The following is an 18,786-nucleotide window of genomic DNA, read 5'->3' on the forward strand; positions in this document are numbered from 1 at the left end:
GTGGGACTTTCCTCCACATCACATCTTGGGGCTTGAGATGTAAAGACTGGGAGAAAGCCCCGATGAACTCAATAAAGCCCCTTTCTGAGTAGACATGTATTGGATTGCAATGTGAATGCGTTGATGGAAACAAAGAAAAAAATTGACCTTATTCAAAACAACTAATGGGAATATACTTGCACTATACTTACATACAATTGTCCCTATTCAATGGTGCTGCATCATCCAGGATAAGCATGTATTAGGGATTCCTACACACACAATGGCCCATAGCTTACTGAAACCAATAGTAAATCTTTACTTGGTCCCCACCATTAAGCAGAGATGGGTATACTTAAAGAACACATCAAAATTACACAATGATTGTTAGGTCTTATGCATGGGTAGTTTTTCTCCTACCCATCCCTGGCCAAAAGCTGTGGAAATTGCCAGCTCTCATTAACAATTTACTTCTCCTCATGAATAGGTTCAGAGGGTTCCTTCGTGTGCAAAATAAAAAGTATACTCACGTGCTACATTTATTATGTAGAAAGACTAACAGGTCTTATTGCTCTGGACTGTAGTCCTCAATGTTAATACATATGGACTGCAGTGAAAAACGAGGGAAACTTTAAACAATGTAGTCGTCTATAGAGTTTTACACAGATTTTATACAAATACATATATTTGTACACCCAGAGTCCTATAATTATGGCAGGAAAACAAATGTAATCACACACAAAAAACCACATTTAGTGATCATTCACTATCTTGGTTTTTATTTGCCTTCGAAGGCATGGGGTTTATTTATTTAGATTTATAATAATGCAGGATATACCTAAAGTAAATGTGTAACAGTGAGGTTAGTAGACATGAACCTTTCGAAAATATGTGAAAAGGGTAAAAATATATATATAAAAAATCAGATTAGCAAAGATTAATCACACACAGTGTTATTTTAACTATGTCTACCATTTAAAACCGTATAAGCAGCAGCCTTTCAATAAACTCGCAAACCTCTTCTAATATAACTTTCCACCAGCATTTATAATTAGGCCAAAGTGAGATGTAAAAAATATCAGGAAAATTCTTCATGGGAATAATTTTTTTTAAAAAGATGAAATGGTTTGTTACTTAGATAGGAAGCTCAGAATCAGTCCCTTAAATCACAGTTACATTTGCACAGTTTAGAACCACGCTAAAGTCATTTTGTATACAAGGATACTGAATTTTATTTAAACCTGATTACAGGTCTTTAATTAAGTCAGTTATGTACCGTAAAGCTAAAGCACACACCAAAACCCTTTCTCTTTATAATATTTCAAAATAAATCCTGGCATCTGCTGTAGCCCAGCAAATTAGAGGTGGGTGAGATCATGATTCATGACCTTCGATTAAACCCATGTATTTGATGAGTAATCAGCAAGAAGGCTCCAAAGACAGTTTGGTTGTTAACAGTGTCCGTTGTCCAAAGAGATTTCACAAGGTCTCCTCTTCACGTAGGAACTGGAACACAGACGAGAAGTCTTTCTGGGAATAGCCCTTGGCACACATGACCCTGTAGACTTGATGGGCCAGAGAGCCCAGAAGGACTGGCGTCTTGGTGTTGGTAGCGGAAACCTGGGCCAAGCCAAGATCCTGAAAAACAAAACAGAATTGGGGGAAGCGGAGCAAAAAAAGGAAGAAAGTAAAACAAGAATTAAAATCTGATTGTCGTTTTTATTATACAGCTTATACAGTGGTACCTCGGGTTATGAATGCTTCAACTTACGTTTTCTTGGGTTACGAACGATTGTAACCCAGAAGTAAGTTGTCCAAGCTCTCGGAGGCCTCGCCGCTGCCTGGAGGCAAACCCGGACATCGGCGGGGCCTACGGAGTTCTCGGAGGCCTCCGCAAATGCAGGGAACCAAGCCCCGACATCCACGGTGCCTAGAGCGGCTCTGTGAATGCCGGGAGCCAAGCCCCGACGTCCACGGTGCCTGCAGGGCTCCGTGAATGCCGGGAGCCAAGCCCCAACGTCCATGGGGCCTGCAGAGGCTCTGCAACTGGGCTCCAGCCGCAGGAGCTCTCTGAGACCTCCACGAATGCCAGAAGCCAAGCTGATTGTGATTGTGGAAGAGGACCCTGAGCCGCCTCCAAACAGTGAGTGCACGTAAGAAAAGAAACGTTCTTTTTTTTCATCTAAAATACTGTCTTATTTATTTTATAGTATAGTACATTGATTATTGCCTTCATTTTATGGATCAATGGTCTCGTGAAACAGTAAAATTCGTGTTAAATTGCTGTTTTAGGGGGTGTTTTTCATCGTCTGGAACGGATCAATCCACTTTCCATTACTTTCAATGGGAAAGTCCGCTTCAGGTTAAGAACACTTCAGGTTAAGAACAGACTTCCGGAACCAATTAAGTACTTAACCTGAGGTACCACTGTACACAGAATCTGGCTTGTCAGAACAATCAGCTGTGTTCAGAAACCAAACATTCTTCTGGGAAGGAGTGTGGTAGGGGGGAATCCTGCTTAGCGCTGGGTTTGGGTGCCCATGAAAACTCCCCGCAGAAGGCTCTCTCGCACACCTGGAGCCAGTGGCATAGCATGGGTTGCCAGCACGGAGGCACCGGTGAGTGGGAGAGAAACGGACAGAATACACATTCGCATTCAACTGCCTAGTAGTGGCATCCGTGTCACACAGGTGATCGCAACCACAGATATAAGAAAAGGAAGAGCAGTTCCGTCATGTGGAGAGGTCACTTCCTGGTTCGCATGGAGAAACTGTTTACGACGGAGCCCAGTGACAGAAGCATGCAACCGTATTGAGGCAACGTCGGGTGTTGAAATTTTGCGCACAGGCCCCAAATGAAAGTTGGAAAAAACTATTGTACTTGGAACAGCAACAGAGGGAGGAAAAAAGAACAAACAACTGGGGGGGTGGGGAGTAGTCAGCGTTTAAATTTGTATTAATTCGTACTAATCTGGTGATAATTTGTTTAAAATCCTGGAAAAATCAATAAAATATAAAGAAAGAAATTTTGTGCCCCCTAACAATTTTGCACCTGGGGCAACCACCCCTGTGGCCTCCCCATGCTACGCTACTGTCTGGAGCAAGCAGGATCGTCTTCTCTTTGCATCAGCTGGTGCGGGTATGGGTACCAGTCATGACTGGTAGAAGGCACTTCTAGCCACTGAGGCCAGCTAGGCCTCTGGTAAAAAAGCTGGATCCAGAAGCTCCCCGAGACTGCGTCTCTTCAGGTGGACTGTAACCCCATGCAAGGTGGGCGATGGGTCCGTTTCTTGGACATGGGAACCACTCACCCACAGTGCCTCCAGGAGTCCAGCTCAGCTTATTTTCCTTCATCCATCCAAGAACCAGCCTATGTTTTATAACACACATTTTTATGCATTACATCTTAATTGGTTGGTTTAATGTGTTTTTCCATGTGACATCAGCTTTCCCAAGCCCTTAGGATTTAGATCAGGGGTTAGCAAACTTTTTCTGCAGGGAGTCGGTGCACTGTGTGTCAGACCTTGGGGGCAGGGGCGGACTATATTTTGAAAAATATATATGAACGAATTCCTATGCCCCACAAATAACCCAGAGATGCATTTTAAATAAAAGCACGCATTCTACTCATGTAAAAACACCAGGCAGGCCCCACAAATAACCCAGAGATGCATTTTAAATAAAAGGACACATTCTACTCATGTAAAAACACGCTGATTCCCGGACCATCCGCGGGCCGGATCCGGCCCCCAGGCCTTAGTTTGCCTACCAATGATTTAGATGGACGCTGCTTTGAACTGATTTTGTCTTTTTCTGTGAAATGCAGGAAAATCTTTACACAATAATAAGATGTGCTGCTAAAAGTCATGAGCAGGAGAAGGTACTGAAAGAAAACATTTATTCTGTCCAGCAAGAAGGACAAGTAACTTTTCTATATGAGCACATTTATGTTGTTTTTTTCTATATACGTACCTTGGCCATGAGGGTCGTTCCAAAGCCACCTTGATAATTGTTAGCAGAAGGGACGCCATCCATTACTCCTGGCACTGGGTTGTAAGTATCGCTTGACCAACAACGGCCTGAGCTCATATTTAGGATTTTGGCCAGCAGCTTTGGGTCAAGCCCTAACCTGTCAAAGGTCAAAAGAAGAGAAGTGTTCGTGTCAAAATGCACATGTTATGGGTGACTTATTTTTATATGCAAGGCCCGTGTTGTCATTTCTCTACCTTTATTCCAAGACTTGAAAAATGATCTGGAGCACTGATATGAAGAGAGGGGAGACCCTTCCTTAAATTAAAGGTCATCAATCGTCCATACACTTTTTGCATGCAAATTGTGAGGTGAAAGTAGGAATAATAATAATAAAAAAAAGGCGCTTCAGAGCCAGAGGCTCCCTAGAAGATAATATTATATCCTTAAAATTCAAGTGATATTCTTGGAAATGAGGTGAACCATCAACTGCCAAGTTAGAAGCATGGCTGCTATACACACTGCTGTATCAGTAATAAGACTAAGAACTTCTCCTTATTATTATCTTTCTTTTTATAAAATCTTTATTACACTCTCTTGCTCAAGAGGCAAGTCTACACAACACTGTGACATATGCTCTCTATCTATTCAGAGACATGCATTATAGTTCTGGGTCAATTGCTGAGAAGGTTACTGATCCTGATAAAACAAAGCTTGTCCAAGCAGAAACATCATTTGTTCTATCGCCATCACTGAGTTGAAAGAACAAACCACTATGCAGTGGAGGGTAGTCTTTAAAACATAGTGGAAAATATTTTAATACTGCACGCTGGTTGGTTTTTGTTTTTTTAAAAAACAAAATCTGGTATGTTTCTGTGGTTGTTGCCGTCAAGCTGCAAAGTGTGATTTTATAGCAGTTATACTAGCAGGTATAATCAGAAACAAAAGCTGTTAAAAGTTAGTTTCACATAAATGCTAGGTATGTAAAAAGGAGAGACTTACAGAGATTTGGTTAACAAGAGAAAGAAAAGTAATGGTTCTAGGAAAGCAAAACACCCACACTTTGTAGTTTTAAAACTAGAAGTTAAGTTAATAAGAGAAAGAGGAACAGAACTTTTTATAACATTAACCCCCTGAAAATGAAAACCTCACAGGAGTTACTGCTTTTGTTAACAGGATTTCTCAAGGACTCTTGTTTGAAAACTATACTAGGCAAAAAAACCAGAATTGTTTTCCGTGGTACAACAAACAGTGAAAGCAATCAGCTATTCTTGTCTGTAGTATGCCATTTAAGAAACACGAAAGCTCAAGTACTAAAGCAGTTCAGTCCCCATCCATCCACACAACACATTATGTATTTCTTTGCATTATAAATCTACAGGTTCTGATGCAATTTTCCAAAATCCTTCTAGAAATTCAATATTTATATATTTTAAATAATTTATCACAGTGGTCCTGATTAACAGTCATCCTCATATTACAGTCAAACCTCGGTTCTCGAACAGCTCCATTTTCAAACATTTCGGCTCCCTAACACCGAAATCCCGGAAGTAAATGCTCTGGTTTTCGAACGTTTTTCCAACCCAAACTTCTGACGCAGCTTCCGCTTGAGTGCTAGAAGCTCTTGCACCCAATTGGAAGCCGCGCCTCAGTTGTCGAACGATTACGTTCGACAACCGAGGTTTGACTGCATTAGGATTTTACATCACTCTCCCTTACAAAAATGATTGAGGTGGTATACAAAATGTTAAAAAATATATAGAAGTACCCCCCCCCCAAGAAGACAACCCCAGCCACCTAAAATTGGCAAAAGCAGTGGAATAAAAGCAGCAGTAAAAAATAATAATCATAAAAGCTCCTTCAGATAGTACAAAGTCTGGGAGGAAGAAAAGGCTATCCCTTGGTGCTGAAAAGGCACCAGGCGAGGCCTCCTGGGGAGAGAATTTCATAGATGAGGTTTCACAACAGACCCTCTTCACAGTTGCCATCCACCTTACCTCACATCATATACTGGGGGTAATCAGAGAAAGGTTTCTGAAGATGACTTCAGTGCACAGGGAGCAGAAATTCCTTCTCCTATCTCAAAACCACGTACAGCTTTAAAAGGTAAGTGACAGCCCTATGAATCGCGCTTGGAAACAGACCGTTAGCCAGCAACCCTCTGTCAGCACAGGCAAGATGTCCTGACGTTCAGCCCCTGCAGTGGTGGACTCTGGGCTCCCAAATTTCAGCGGTGACCTGTGCGACACTAAAATTCCTCCCCACCCGCCTCTTGTGCTCTGTTCTACAGCATTATTTTGATGTATTTGGCAGGGCAGCACCCAGTGCGGCCACAATGGTTGCGCTACTCTTAAAACCACCCCTGGCGCCGCTAAACTAACCTCCAGTCTAAAGACTGATCCTCAATCATGTGAAGGGTACCTCGTCCATCTTTCCCATTTTAATACAGGAGACTCACTTGACAACATTTCGTGCATATGTTTAATTTTCAATGCACTCCCCACATAGGTACACTTCCAGCAACTCACTAAGGTAACCCATACCGCCATGGTTATAGACAAGTCAGTGGACCATATACTGGAATGTTAGTTAAGGCTCCACTGAAAATTATTAAGTACCATGAGAAGAAGATGAAGAAGAGTTTGGATTTGATATTCCGCTTTATCACTACCCAAAGGAGTCTCAAAGCAGCTAACATTCTCCTTTCCCTTCCTCCCCCACAACAAACACTCTGTGAGGTGAGTGGGGCTGAGAGACTTCAAAGAAGTGTGACTAGTCCAAGGTCACCCAGCAGCTGCATGTGGAGGAGCAGAGACGCGAACCCAGTTCACCAGATTACAAGTCTACCACTCTTAACCACTACACCACACTGGCTCTCATCAACGAGGGTTTGATTCACTCAAAACTCTTGTTACCAAATTCAGGATTTAGATACTTTGACATTATACCACTTCCAGAACGGAACTTCCCTCTGTTATATAAAAATGGGCATATTGCATATTTGAAATTTACCAACCACCCAAGGAGGTGTATTCTGAAGTGCAAACTTGGGGGGTGGGGGGAATGGGGAAAGAGAAAAGTAGTTTTCCATGTGGAATCAAACTGTTGCAGCTCCACTGTCAAGGCAGGAGTAGGTCAGCAATAACTCACAAGGTGTCAGTGAAGTTAACTCCTTGTTCAAAGAAACAAAACAGCTCAGTCCTAGTGAGCAGAGCACCTCTTCCCAGTAGTTTTTGCCCCAATGACGCAGTTGCGAAGACTGAGGGTCCCTGCCTGCCCACCATTCTCTAAGTCTCTTCCTCTCCCAAGTCCATCCCAAGCAACCAGAGACTTCTCTGCCTTGTCTGTCTTTGCTCCACCCTCTTCATACCTCCGACTGCTCATCGTCATCCCACCACTCTGAGCCCCAGCTGGTGTCTCCCACCACTCGTCTGCATCCAGCCAGTCCATGACATCCACTGATGGAATGTATCCATCAGCATCATTTGGAGGAAGGCAATCCTGGACAAGTCCTGGTGCCCACAACAACTCCCTCAGCTGGCATGGCCAATGGCAAGGATGATGGAAGTTCTAGTCCACAACATATGGAGGTACAACGTTGGCTACCCCTGTTCTAAAAAAACTCCAATGCATTCACACCACTCAATTTTAAAAGAAAACTAAAAAAAAACCCCCAGAAAGCCCAATGTTCAAAATGATGTGTTCTCACACACCATGTGATGTTCTTCAAGCGACTCCTTTCCCTGATCCTTCCCTTTTTATCTCTTGCAGCAAGTATATCATTAAAAGGAGCAAGTTAGAGGTGTTTTGCATTTCATCTTTCCGAAGATTCGTCTACTGGTGCGTAGATAACTGACAGCTAAAATTAGACACGTATTAAAATCAGTTACTGAAGAAGTCCTCTGTCTTCCACTGCGCCCAAAGCTTGTAATGGTCTGAAAGCGGGTAGAATATACAGTAATTGTCATTCAGTAAGAGTCTATCCTAGAAAGTCATGCTTCAGTGGAGAAGACTGAGTTTCCATTTGAAATCAACAAATTAATCCAAGACAGGTATCTGAAAGGGCAAGTTTAATAGGAAGCAGCTACTGGGCTCTCAACCATGATAAAATGTTATTGCTGTTTCCCTGTAAATTGGCTTGGAACATATGATACTTTCTGCATAAGAGCTCTATTGCTGTTCAAGAGATATACTGCTCAAGCTATCAAAACGATGACAGTCTGTCAGTCCCCATAATAACTTGCCACCGGACATAGCGAGAGGATGTGCAACGCACGCATGCATTTACAATTGCAAAGGTGTTCCACATTTTGGGCAGGGGGTGAGGAGAGAGAGAGAGAAAAGTACCACATTGTCTGTGCAGCATCCCGTCAATAATTGCAGCAGATAATCCACACGGAAATACTTAAAAGTCTTCAAAAGCTAGCAGGGAGTTCAGGTCTACTGAAGTGCATAACATGTCTAGTTTTGTTTGTTAAAGGTAAGTTTGAAACTTTAGTTATCTGACTAGCTAAATCTTGTAGATTTTCTTATGCAATTGCAACCTCAATGGTAACCGACTTCTGGTTCACGCTTGGTCTATTCAGGGGCATAGCTGTTGGAAAACGCCCTGGGGGGTGAGCCTGCAAGCCCCTGGAACTCCGAGTGTCCTCAAGTATGCGCAGCTCCAGAGAAGGCATTCTTCCTTCATCTCCAGTGCGCTCAGCGACATAAACCAGTTGGTATTATGCACACTAATCTTCTAGCTTAACACAGCAAGTAGCTTGAGACATCGTAGAGCTAATCTACTATTTATTTACACACTACGTACAGACAAAAACATAATGGCGTCTGTCCTCTCCAGCTCCGAGAGAACAAACAGGACAAGTAAAACGTGGGGCTACCTTTGAAGGTGACCCGGAAACTACAACTAATCCAGAACGCGGCAGCTAGACTGGTGACTGGGAGCGGCCGCCGAGACCATATAACACCGGTCTTGAAAGACCTACACTGGCTCCCAGTACGTTTCCGAGCACAATTCAAAGTGTTGGTGCTGACCTTTAAAGCCCTAAACGGCCTCAGTCCAGTATACCTGAAGGAGCATCTCCACCCCCATCATTCTACCCGGACACTGAGGTCCAGCACCGAGGGCCTTCTGGCGGTTCCTTCATTGCGAGAAGCCAAGTTACAGGGAACCAGGCAGAGGGCCTTCTCGGTAGTGGTGCCCTCCCTGTGGAACGCCCTCCCACCAGATGTCAAAGAGAACAACAACTACCAAACTTTTAGAAGACATCTGAAGGCAGCCCTGTTTAGGGATGCTTTTAATGTTTGATGTATTACAGTATTTTAATATTTTTTGGAAGCCGCCCAGAGTGGCTGGGGAAGCCCAGCCGGATGGGCGGGGTATAAATAATAAATTATTATTATTATTATTAAAGTGAAAGTACCGTATTTTTTGCTCTATAAGACGCACCAGACCACAAGACGCACCTAGTTTTTGGAGGAGGAAAACAAGAAAAAAAATATGCTGAATCTCAGAAGCCAGAACAGCAAGAGGGATCGTTTCACAGTGAAAGCAGCAATCCCTCTTGCTGTTCTGGCTTCTGTGATAGTTGTGCAGCCTGCATTCGCTCCATAAGACGCACACACATTTCCCCTTACTTTTTAGGAGGGAAAAAGTGAGTCTTATAGAGCAAAAAATACGGTATATTACAGCGGAAGAAAGAAGACTGTCTTCAGCTTCTCACGCTCTTCTCAGACAGGTATGTGATTTACAACAATCTCATCTGCAGCACTGGAGGAATGAAATACTAACAATAGCGTGGGAGGTGCTGGGGGCATGGTGTGGCCAGGTGCACAATTTTTGAGGGGGCACAAACCAGGCGCTCCATGCAGGCAACCCCAGCCCAGCGCAGTGCTCCTCACCACTGCCAAGGGCCTTGTTGGCCGGCCAGACTCCCCCCTGCAGGCAGCTCAGCATGGCCGAGTTTTGCTCTGGAGGGAGTGGGGTTGCTTTGGTGGCGGGGGCTGGGCTGGCGCCCCTGACCGGCACACACGTGCACCCTGGGCACCGGCAACTGCTGCTACGCCACTGGGTCTATAGTCTGAAGCAAGTTTAAATAGCAGCCACATTCCTAGGTTAGTTTTTGTTATCTCATCCCAGCTAGGAGCAGTGAGAGTGGCAACTTCTTCATGTGCATTTTAAAGGACTACTTGATCCAACAATGTATATAGATCAGGTATGTCCAACTCCCAAGAGACTGTGATCTACTCCCACTATAAGAAAAACTGGCAGTGATCTACCCATTGGAGCAGGGAGCCTTCACGTGTGTTTTTGGGGGCAATCAATCAGGATTACGCAATCGACTCCGATCGACCACGGATGACCCGTGATCAACCACTTGGACATGCCTGATATAGACTATGGAGAATTGCCTTGTAACTTACAAGGCATGGATTTCTTAGTAGAATAGAGGTAGAGTGAAAAGAAAGGTTTATGGTTGGAAGAGACCTTTCATTTGAGAACCCTTTCCTAGCTTCTCTCACCACTTCATCTCACCTCCTCTTGAGACACATCAAAAGGAACAAAGAAATTGGAAGTTGCTGGATAAGCACTTTCAACATTTCAAAAAATTGTAAAAAAAATGCAGTGTTACTTTTCTATTCTACCTTTCCTGCAGAGCTCAAGGTTTCCCTCCTCCTAGTTTCGTCCTCACAACAACTCTATGGAGGGTATGTTAGGCTAAGAAATGATGAGCAGCCCAAGGTCATCCAGTGAACTTCATGGATGAGTGGAGATTTGAACCCAGCTCAGGCACTCTAACCACTACATCATAACTTCTGAAGGAGTTAACTGAAACTCTACAGCCAATGTGGGTTAGGGGTTGGGATAGGGGTAGCCAATGTGATGCTCTCTAGATGATGTTGGACTACAATTCCAACCATTCATAGGGCCATGCGGGTTGGGACTGATGAGAGTTGGGAGTCCAGTCACATTTGGACTCCACATTGGCCACCCTGGGGTTGGAGTTTGGGACTAGGACAGAGGATACTGAGGTTTAAATCCCTGCTCAGCCCACAGGGTAACTTTGGCCCATTCATTAACCTACCTTATAATTTGAAGTTTCATTTCCTCTGCAATCCCACACCCAAGATAAAACTAGGGGTTATACAACTCATTACCATAGTTAAAACATTTTGGCCTGGAATAAAAAGAAACAATACTTCAAGGTACTTAACTGGGACCGAAGTAGCTGAAATATTGAAAGATAGTGTTGAGCTCTCTCAGATTTAGGGGTGCTATCAGGAATAAACAATGCACAAATAATGAGGCAATCGTTTAAACCAGACCAACATTACTAGCGTAGTTTAATTTGCTGCCAATCTTTCAGTGGGATGATAAAGATCTAATCCCAAACTTTTAAAAAATGCTTTTCAGACTATATGCAACCAATTTGAGAAACCCAAATTGATTAATTTTGGCTGAGTCGTAAGTTTCCTTTATACTTGGATGTGCTATATAAAGAAAAAATTGACATTACTACCTAAGTAGACAGAAATATCTAAAATGTTGCATTGTACAGAGGTATTAAGACAGGTTTTACACATCATTCTGTAAAATGGCCAGTTTCAGAATAACAGCAACATGCCGACATTCATAAATATTTCAGGGTGTTTATTTTTAAGAGAAATCTTTTTGATTTGAAAGCTAGCCTTCATGTAGCACAAGCCTACTGCATGTTTACTCAGAAGTCAGTCCAACTGAATTGAGTGTGGATAACTCCCAGGTAAATGCTGAGATTCAAAGCACATAAGCAGTGTCACCATTTTATGCTGGAGATGTTCCCATTCCTGCTTCCAGCGCCAGCAATGCCTTTCCTCTTCTGAATAACCTCCCCTCGTCCAATGGGCAACAGCAGCTTCACTCCATACACCCCACCCTCAAGGGCACATGGAGGCACTTCCTACTTGTACCCTCTGTGTTTGTTGAGTCCTTCCCGCCATATTTTATTCCTATGTACTTTATGTTGTCCAAAGTACATATCCCTTTTCATCCCCTCTTCTTTGCTCTTAAAAGCAGAAGCCACGGAAAGTAAGATCTGCACACATACATGTGAAAACAGTTTACAAGTCCGTCTTTGGCTTGAATAATCTGCTTCTCCGGTGTTCGGAATGAAGAATCCTACAAAACTAGCCTTACGCTTTAATTAAGCGTTCTAGTGACATAAGCAGAATAACAATGCATTCCCATCATGATAATGTATTCTTCAGGGGAGAATTTACTACAGAGGGATTTCTACTTGCTGAAACAATTTTCTTTTCCAACCTAGCAAAAGCTCTATAAATTGCAAACACGGTGTGTATTTTATTAGAGAACAATTCTGTCACTTCGAAAAACACACTTGTCAGCCCCAAAGAAATTGATAGCAGACAACATTCATTTTTAGTGGTTCTAAGCTACTTGAAGAATGTTGGTAAGTGCTTACTCGCAGCTATTCACATGCACAGAACTATGCTGCTTTGATTTTGCTAGTAGGCGGACACTGCTGCAAATTTAAGACTATGGCAATTTCCAAAAGTTAGAAGAAAAGTCAATCAGAGCTGAAGATTCAGTGTGCATATTTTCCCCATGCTGTTTTGAGGATGGCCGAGTTCCCTGTCATGCAGAACAGTTTCCTTTTTTAAAAAGCAACTGAGAATCTGAAAACACTTTCAACGTACAGTCAGGTTTATAGTAAATGAGAAAATAATGTTTCAGTATAACATACTATCCTGACCCATCAGTAGTAGAAACGGCGAAGAGTGTAATGGAGTCGTAAAAGGAGAAGAAAAATTAATGCAGGACAGATGCTTGAGTTCTCCAGCCCAAGTCACTGTTTCATATACACAGGCACACACTCATGTATTTTGTAATAGGAGAATGGATGTGCTATTACCTGATACTGTGGGTGGGAGCCAATCCTTCACAATCTAGCATCACTTCTGTGCATTTTCTGATCTCATGCACACATTAGTGATCCTTCAATGGGTGTGCAGAGCTGTATTCCAGTATCCTTTGCAACTAGCCTAATTTTTGCATTTATTGTTCCTTAGGCAAGAAACCAACATTCAAAGTTCATAACACTTTACAGGATTTTTTAAAATAACCCCCCACCCACCCAGCAATATCAACTTTCATTAACAGGCATGAGAACTTCTAAAGAGCAAGATGGATTGCCAAGTGTTCCCAACCGTTACACTTCATTGTGCAGCTTTGCTACAAGACAGTGGACCACCGTTTCTGAACATACATGCAAATGGGCACAGCAGATGATGAAATGACTCCATGGTTTAGCAGCCAAGGTTAGAAGGAAACATGCACCATCTTGGACTAGTTACTATTTCAACCCGCTAATAGTTCCAAAGGACAATGCCCAAAATCCGGTGAGTATTTATGATTAGAATAACTTGACCACTGTTGGCTAGGAAATGGTTTTCACATGCAGATTGGCCAACCGTGAGATCCAGCTGCACCCACATTTGTAAAATGTTTTAGAACAGAAAAGAAAACTGAAAGAAAGACACTGTTTGAAGACTAAACAGATTTGGGTCAAACGTTTTCTGGAGGAAGAAAACTCGTGTGCCTTCTTGTAAAATGGAAAGAGCCATGTTCAGTGGTAGAAAATATGCCTACGTGGGGGAAAAAACCCCAACCCAGTTCAATCCTGCCATCTTTAGATAAGCCTCGGAAATATTCCTGTCTGTAATCCTGGAAAGCCCCTGCTATAATAATAATTTATTATTTATACCCCGCCCATCTGGCTGGGTTTCCCCAGCCACTCTGGGCGGCTTCCAACAGAATATTAAAATACAACAACCTATTAAACATTAAAAGCTTCCCTAAACAGGGCTGCCTTCAGATGTCTTCTAAATGTAGTTGTTTTTCTCTTTGACATCTGGTGGGAGAGCGTTCCACAGGGAGGGTGCCACTACCGAGAAGGCCCTCTGCCTGGTTCCCTGTAGCTTGGTTTCTTGCAGCGAGGAAACCGCCAGAAGGCCCTTGGAGCTGGACCTCAGTGTCCGGGCAGAACGATGGGGGTGGAGACGCTCCTTCAGGTATACTGGACCGAGGCCATTTAGGGCTTTAAAGGTCAGTGCTATTCAGTGCAAATGAGAGGCAGGGAAGTTGACCCATGTGATGGCCTTTTGTAGCAGCCCAACAGCCTCTCCTCAGCCCCCATGCATCTTCTGGCTTCTATGTTATGACTTGCCGAAGAAGGAAGAGTCTCCTTGGGCGGATTGTAGTGTTCCTGTGCTGCATGCTGAGAAAGAGCTATTTTCAAAACTGCAACCCATGGATAAAGAGATTGTTCTCCTCTTTTGCCAGATCACAGGATTGTGTGTGTATGCGTGCATGGTGCACATAGGATGTCCCCACCTGCTTTTGGTTTGGTCCTAAGTGCCGCTGACATGCCCCCTCCCCACCAGAGGGTTGGCCACAAGGGCTCGCCACACTTGAGCAGATAAAACTGACCTAGATGGACCAATGGTCTGACTCACAATAAAGCATCTTCCTACATTCCTAGAAGTCAAAGTCATTTATATCTGCATAAAATGAAACTTAAACCAAATCTCAATGCTTTCTGTAAGACTTTGCTCACACAGATCTGTTCTATTAGCAGTTGCATCAATTCACTAATTGTGTGTGAATACACACACACACACACACCCTTCATGGATCACTGCCTTGTGGTGAAGGGGCTTGAACGACTACGAGAAGCTATGAGCTATGCCGGGCAGGGCTGCCCAAGATGGACAGGTCATAGCCAAGAGTTTAGACTAAATGTGACCCACCTGGCGAAGGAACTGACAAACCACTCCAGTATTTTGCCAAGAAAACTCCATGGACATAAAAAAGGAGAAGCTTTGAGAAGAAAGTGAGTTTCTCCAAGGCATGCTCTGGTTCATGGGGTCACGGAGAGTCGAACACAACTAAGACGACTAAACAACAACACACACTCTCTCTATCTATCTATCTATCTATCTATCTATCTATCTATATACATACACACACACAAACACACACACACCCCAGGCTGATTATATGCATGACCTCCTTCTCTACACGTAGGAAGTAACAAATACCAGCAATATTTCTCTGCTCAGATCCTCTTAGATTTGTATACACATAGTAGGTAGGGCGGGGGAGATAGCAGGGAAAGGTAAGAAGCAGGGCCATTTATCCTGTGTTATAGACTTGGAAGCATAGCTTATGGACTAGTCTAGTTCTCCACTCTGGGGGCAGGAGAAAGACACATAGGCGAGAGTGTCACACTCACCATGACTGGGAATGTTGTTGCCTCGAGAAGTCTCTTTCCACCATTTCATTTTCTTCAAGATAGAAATGCTTTCTCTTTATGCAATCTGGCAATAGGGGCAGACTTATGCTCAGGAGAGGCAGATAATTTAGACTGCAGACAATGCTGCATTGCTAATGATGTGGGCTAAGACTCATAGAATTCCTTAAACCTGGCATCAATCAAAGCAGTCAGAACCTAAACAGAATCCAAATTTGCACCACAAACCTTAACCTGGAATATGAAAACCCAGAGATACTTGCACGCTACAGTGGCTGCAAAAACCAATTAGGGTTGCATAGCATTATGGTGCCAGATACTGCAGGCTACTGAATATTTTTTATAACAGAAAATGTGAGTTTCTACTTGAACTAAATACAATGAAGTCATAGGTGATTGATTTTTCATTAAGCAAACCATGACTTAAAACTGACTATGATACAGCTTTACAATCCTCAATTACAACAGCACTATACCACCTTATGGGTTTTATTATGGCTTGTTAAAGATACGCTTCCCTATCTTACAGATGCTCAATTTTAAAATGTAAATGGTAGAGGATATTGATAAACCAATTAGCACTGATGCAAAGCAAATTCCTCTTTTATCTCAATTACAACATGACAACTTAATAGGTCAAGATAGTCTAACATCTGAGACAAGGGCAATTCAATAAAACAACTGCATCTTGATATGGTAATTAAGAGGAAATGTGAATCCATTATCCTGCCTTTTGGGTACATGTGTGTGCATGTGTTAATATACATTTACTTATATATATACAGCTTTGCACACACTCATGTGTTTCTTATTATCTTCGCCAATATCAAAACAGGAATTTATTATTTAGGATCAGGACCCACAAGTATTTACAGGGTACACAGCTCCTAGAGAGCAACTGAAACGACAAATATAAAACAATGTGGTCAACATTACTGAAACCCTCGCAATATATAGGAACAAAACGGTCAAAGACTGCAAAGTTAAATTAAATGTATACTGTTCATAAGGAAGCACATCACTACATACGACATGTAGAGCAGAAAATCATAAATATGTTGACAGGGAATCAATCTCTTAACAACAATAATCTCTCTCAGTTTAATTAATAAACGTCATTCCATGTGGGAGCTGGATGCGAGGGTTTGTACTTAAGTGATGGGTGGCAGAAGAAGAACAGAGATCTTGCCGCTGTACTACCCACCTTCCTTAGTGAACTGGTAGAAGCAGTTGAAATGTAAGATAGCCTTCCTCATCTTTACTCAGGACAGGGATAAAATGGAGATACAGTCATACCTTGGTTCTCTAATTTAATCTGTTCCGGAAGTCTGCTTGACTCCCGAAATGGTTCGAAAACTAAGACATGGCGGACATTCACAGCGGACATTCGGCTTCCAAAAGAACATTCGCAAACTGGAACACTCACTTCCAGGTTTGCGGCGTTTGAGAGCCAAAACATTCGACTGCTAAAGTGTTCGTCAACCAAGGTACGACTGTAGTAGCCAGGTTTATGCAACACGCGTGAATGCTATACAACGTTAACTTAAGTGTTAGATGCAGATTTTGCCGAGTGATTTGATTGTACTGAACCTTACTGGAATCTTGTATATATGCCAATGAAGGTTTGAGAACTGAGAACTGAATTAGCTGGCAAAATCGAGTTTAAGAGGATTGGCTAGATGGTCCAAGGAGTAGCTAATGGCTCACTACAGGAGGCAGTTATGCTTAACGGTATGCAAACTATAAGATCTGGAATACATGGCTAGAAAAAGAGTTAAACACAATAAAAAAAAATTTTTAAAGAACAAAACGAAACTGAAGGATAGACATTGAACATAAGTATAAATTGCTTTAAACCATCCCTTATCCTTGTTCCAATTCAATTTTTTGAGTGTCCTTGTTTTTGTATCCCAAATAGCAACAGCTTTGCAGTTCAGAGTTTGCAAATCCTAAGGGGGAAACCTGGGGAAAAGGTGAGAGAACTCTCCATTGCAAATGGGCCAAGGAGTGCTTAACATGCTTAATGTCCATGGAAAAGGTAAAAGGTAAAAGGGAAAGGGAAAGGACCCCTGGACAGTTAAGACCAGTCAAAGGCAACTATGGGGTGTGGTGCTCATCTCACTTTCAGGCCAAGGGAGCTGGCATTTGTCTGCAGACAGCTTTCTGTGTCATGTGGCCAGCATGACTAAACCGCTTCTGGCGCAATGGAACACCGTGATGGAAACCAGAGCGCACAAAAACACTGTTTACCTTCCTGCTGCAGCAGTACCTATTTATCTATTTGCACTGGTGTGCTTTCAAACTGCTAGGTTGGCAGGAGCTGGGACAGAGCAACATGAGCTCACCCTGTCACGGGGATTTGAACGGCCGACCTCCTGATTGGCAAGCCCAAGAGGATCAGTGGTTTAGAGCACAGTGCCATCTGCATCCCCCCATGCCCATGGAAAGTTGAATGGTTAGCAAGAGAAAACAAAAACAAAAAAGGAGTGAAGAAGAAGAAGAGTTTGGATTTGATATCCTGCTTTATCACTACCTGAAGGAGTCTCAAAGCGGCTAACATTCTCCTTTCCCTTCCTCCCCCACAACACACACTCTGTGAGGTGAGTGGGGCTGAGAGACTTCAGAGAAGTGTGACTAGCCCAAGGTCACCCGGCAGCTGCATGTGGAGGAGCAGAGACCCAAACTGGGTTCACCAGATTACGAGTCTAACACTCTTAACCACTACACCACACTGGGGAGAGGAGGAATAGAATGGAGTAACTTGGGAACAGAGGATGGAGGGGGGAAATAGATATAAAAAGGGTAGAGAGAACCATTCCAGTGTCTGTATAGGCCTTTTCCTGGTCCACATTAGGAAGTACTGTAATGGAAGTGAGAGCTTGCTATAGCAATCAAGGGAGAAATGAAATATCTTGTTGTAGCTTGAACTGGGCACCCATTGTACTTACCCAACATCTCCCAACTCTCCCCTTGGAAACCTCTCTCCCACAAAAAAAAAAAAGTTCAATGAAAACTGAGCATGCTCAGTACACACCAAACGCTGACTGACAAAATTGTGTGGTGGTGGGGGATGGAAAACCATTGTTCTGTTTTGAGCAATGGACCCAGCATGTTCCAGGTGAGGCTTCAGCGGCACCCTGGACAGCTCCATGCAGGGCTCAGGCGGAAGACTATGTACCAGCAGAGCTTGGACATTGTTTCAGTGGCGGCAGTGTTCTCCACACTTTTGATTCAGCTAAAGTAAGCAAACCGAGCAATTACATTTCCTGAGTGCTGAATTAGCAATACCTTACTTGTAGTCTAATTGCTAGCCTCCTTTTCATGGTGTGTGAGGTTTTTTATTAAAGTGTTTTGTAGCATATATTTCAGGACGTCACATTTTAAATGAGCCAAGATAAAATAAGACAATGAGAAAAGTCAACAGAAAGTCCCATCGGTCGGTTTCTAGCCTAGTCATAGAGAATATGCTTCACAGAAGAGGGAGGAAGCTCATTCTTGGAGTGGGGAATTAAACTGATAGGGCA

General features: G+C 43.0%; 1 protein-coding gene across 1 annotated transcript in view; it reads right to left on the reverse strand.

The window, feature by feature from the left end:
* Window positions 1-730: 730 nt before the first annotated feature.
* HIBADH (3-hydroxyisobutyrate dehydrogenase) overlaps window positions 731-18,786 on the reverse strand; it is a 72,154-nt gene continuing 54,098 nt past the window's right edge. Inside the window, exons 7-8 of the mRNA XM_080975051.1 lie at window positions 3,951-4,107; window positions 731-1,617 (exon numbers count right to left, since the gene is read on the reverse strand). Coding sequence (XP_080831177.1) covers window positions 1,459-1,617; window positions 3,951-4,107 — 316 coding nt within the window. The 3' untranslated portion in view covers window positions 731-1,458. The remainder of the gene's footprint in view (window positions 1,618-3,950; window positions 4,108-18,786) is intronic.

Source organism: Podarcis pityusensis, assembly GCF_964106645.2.
Source record: "Podarcis pityusensis genome assembly, chromosome: 12".
NCBI lineage: Eukaryota > Metazoa > Chordata > Lepidosauria > Squamata > Lacertidae > Podarcis > Podarcis pityusensis.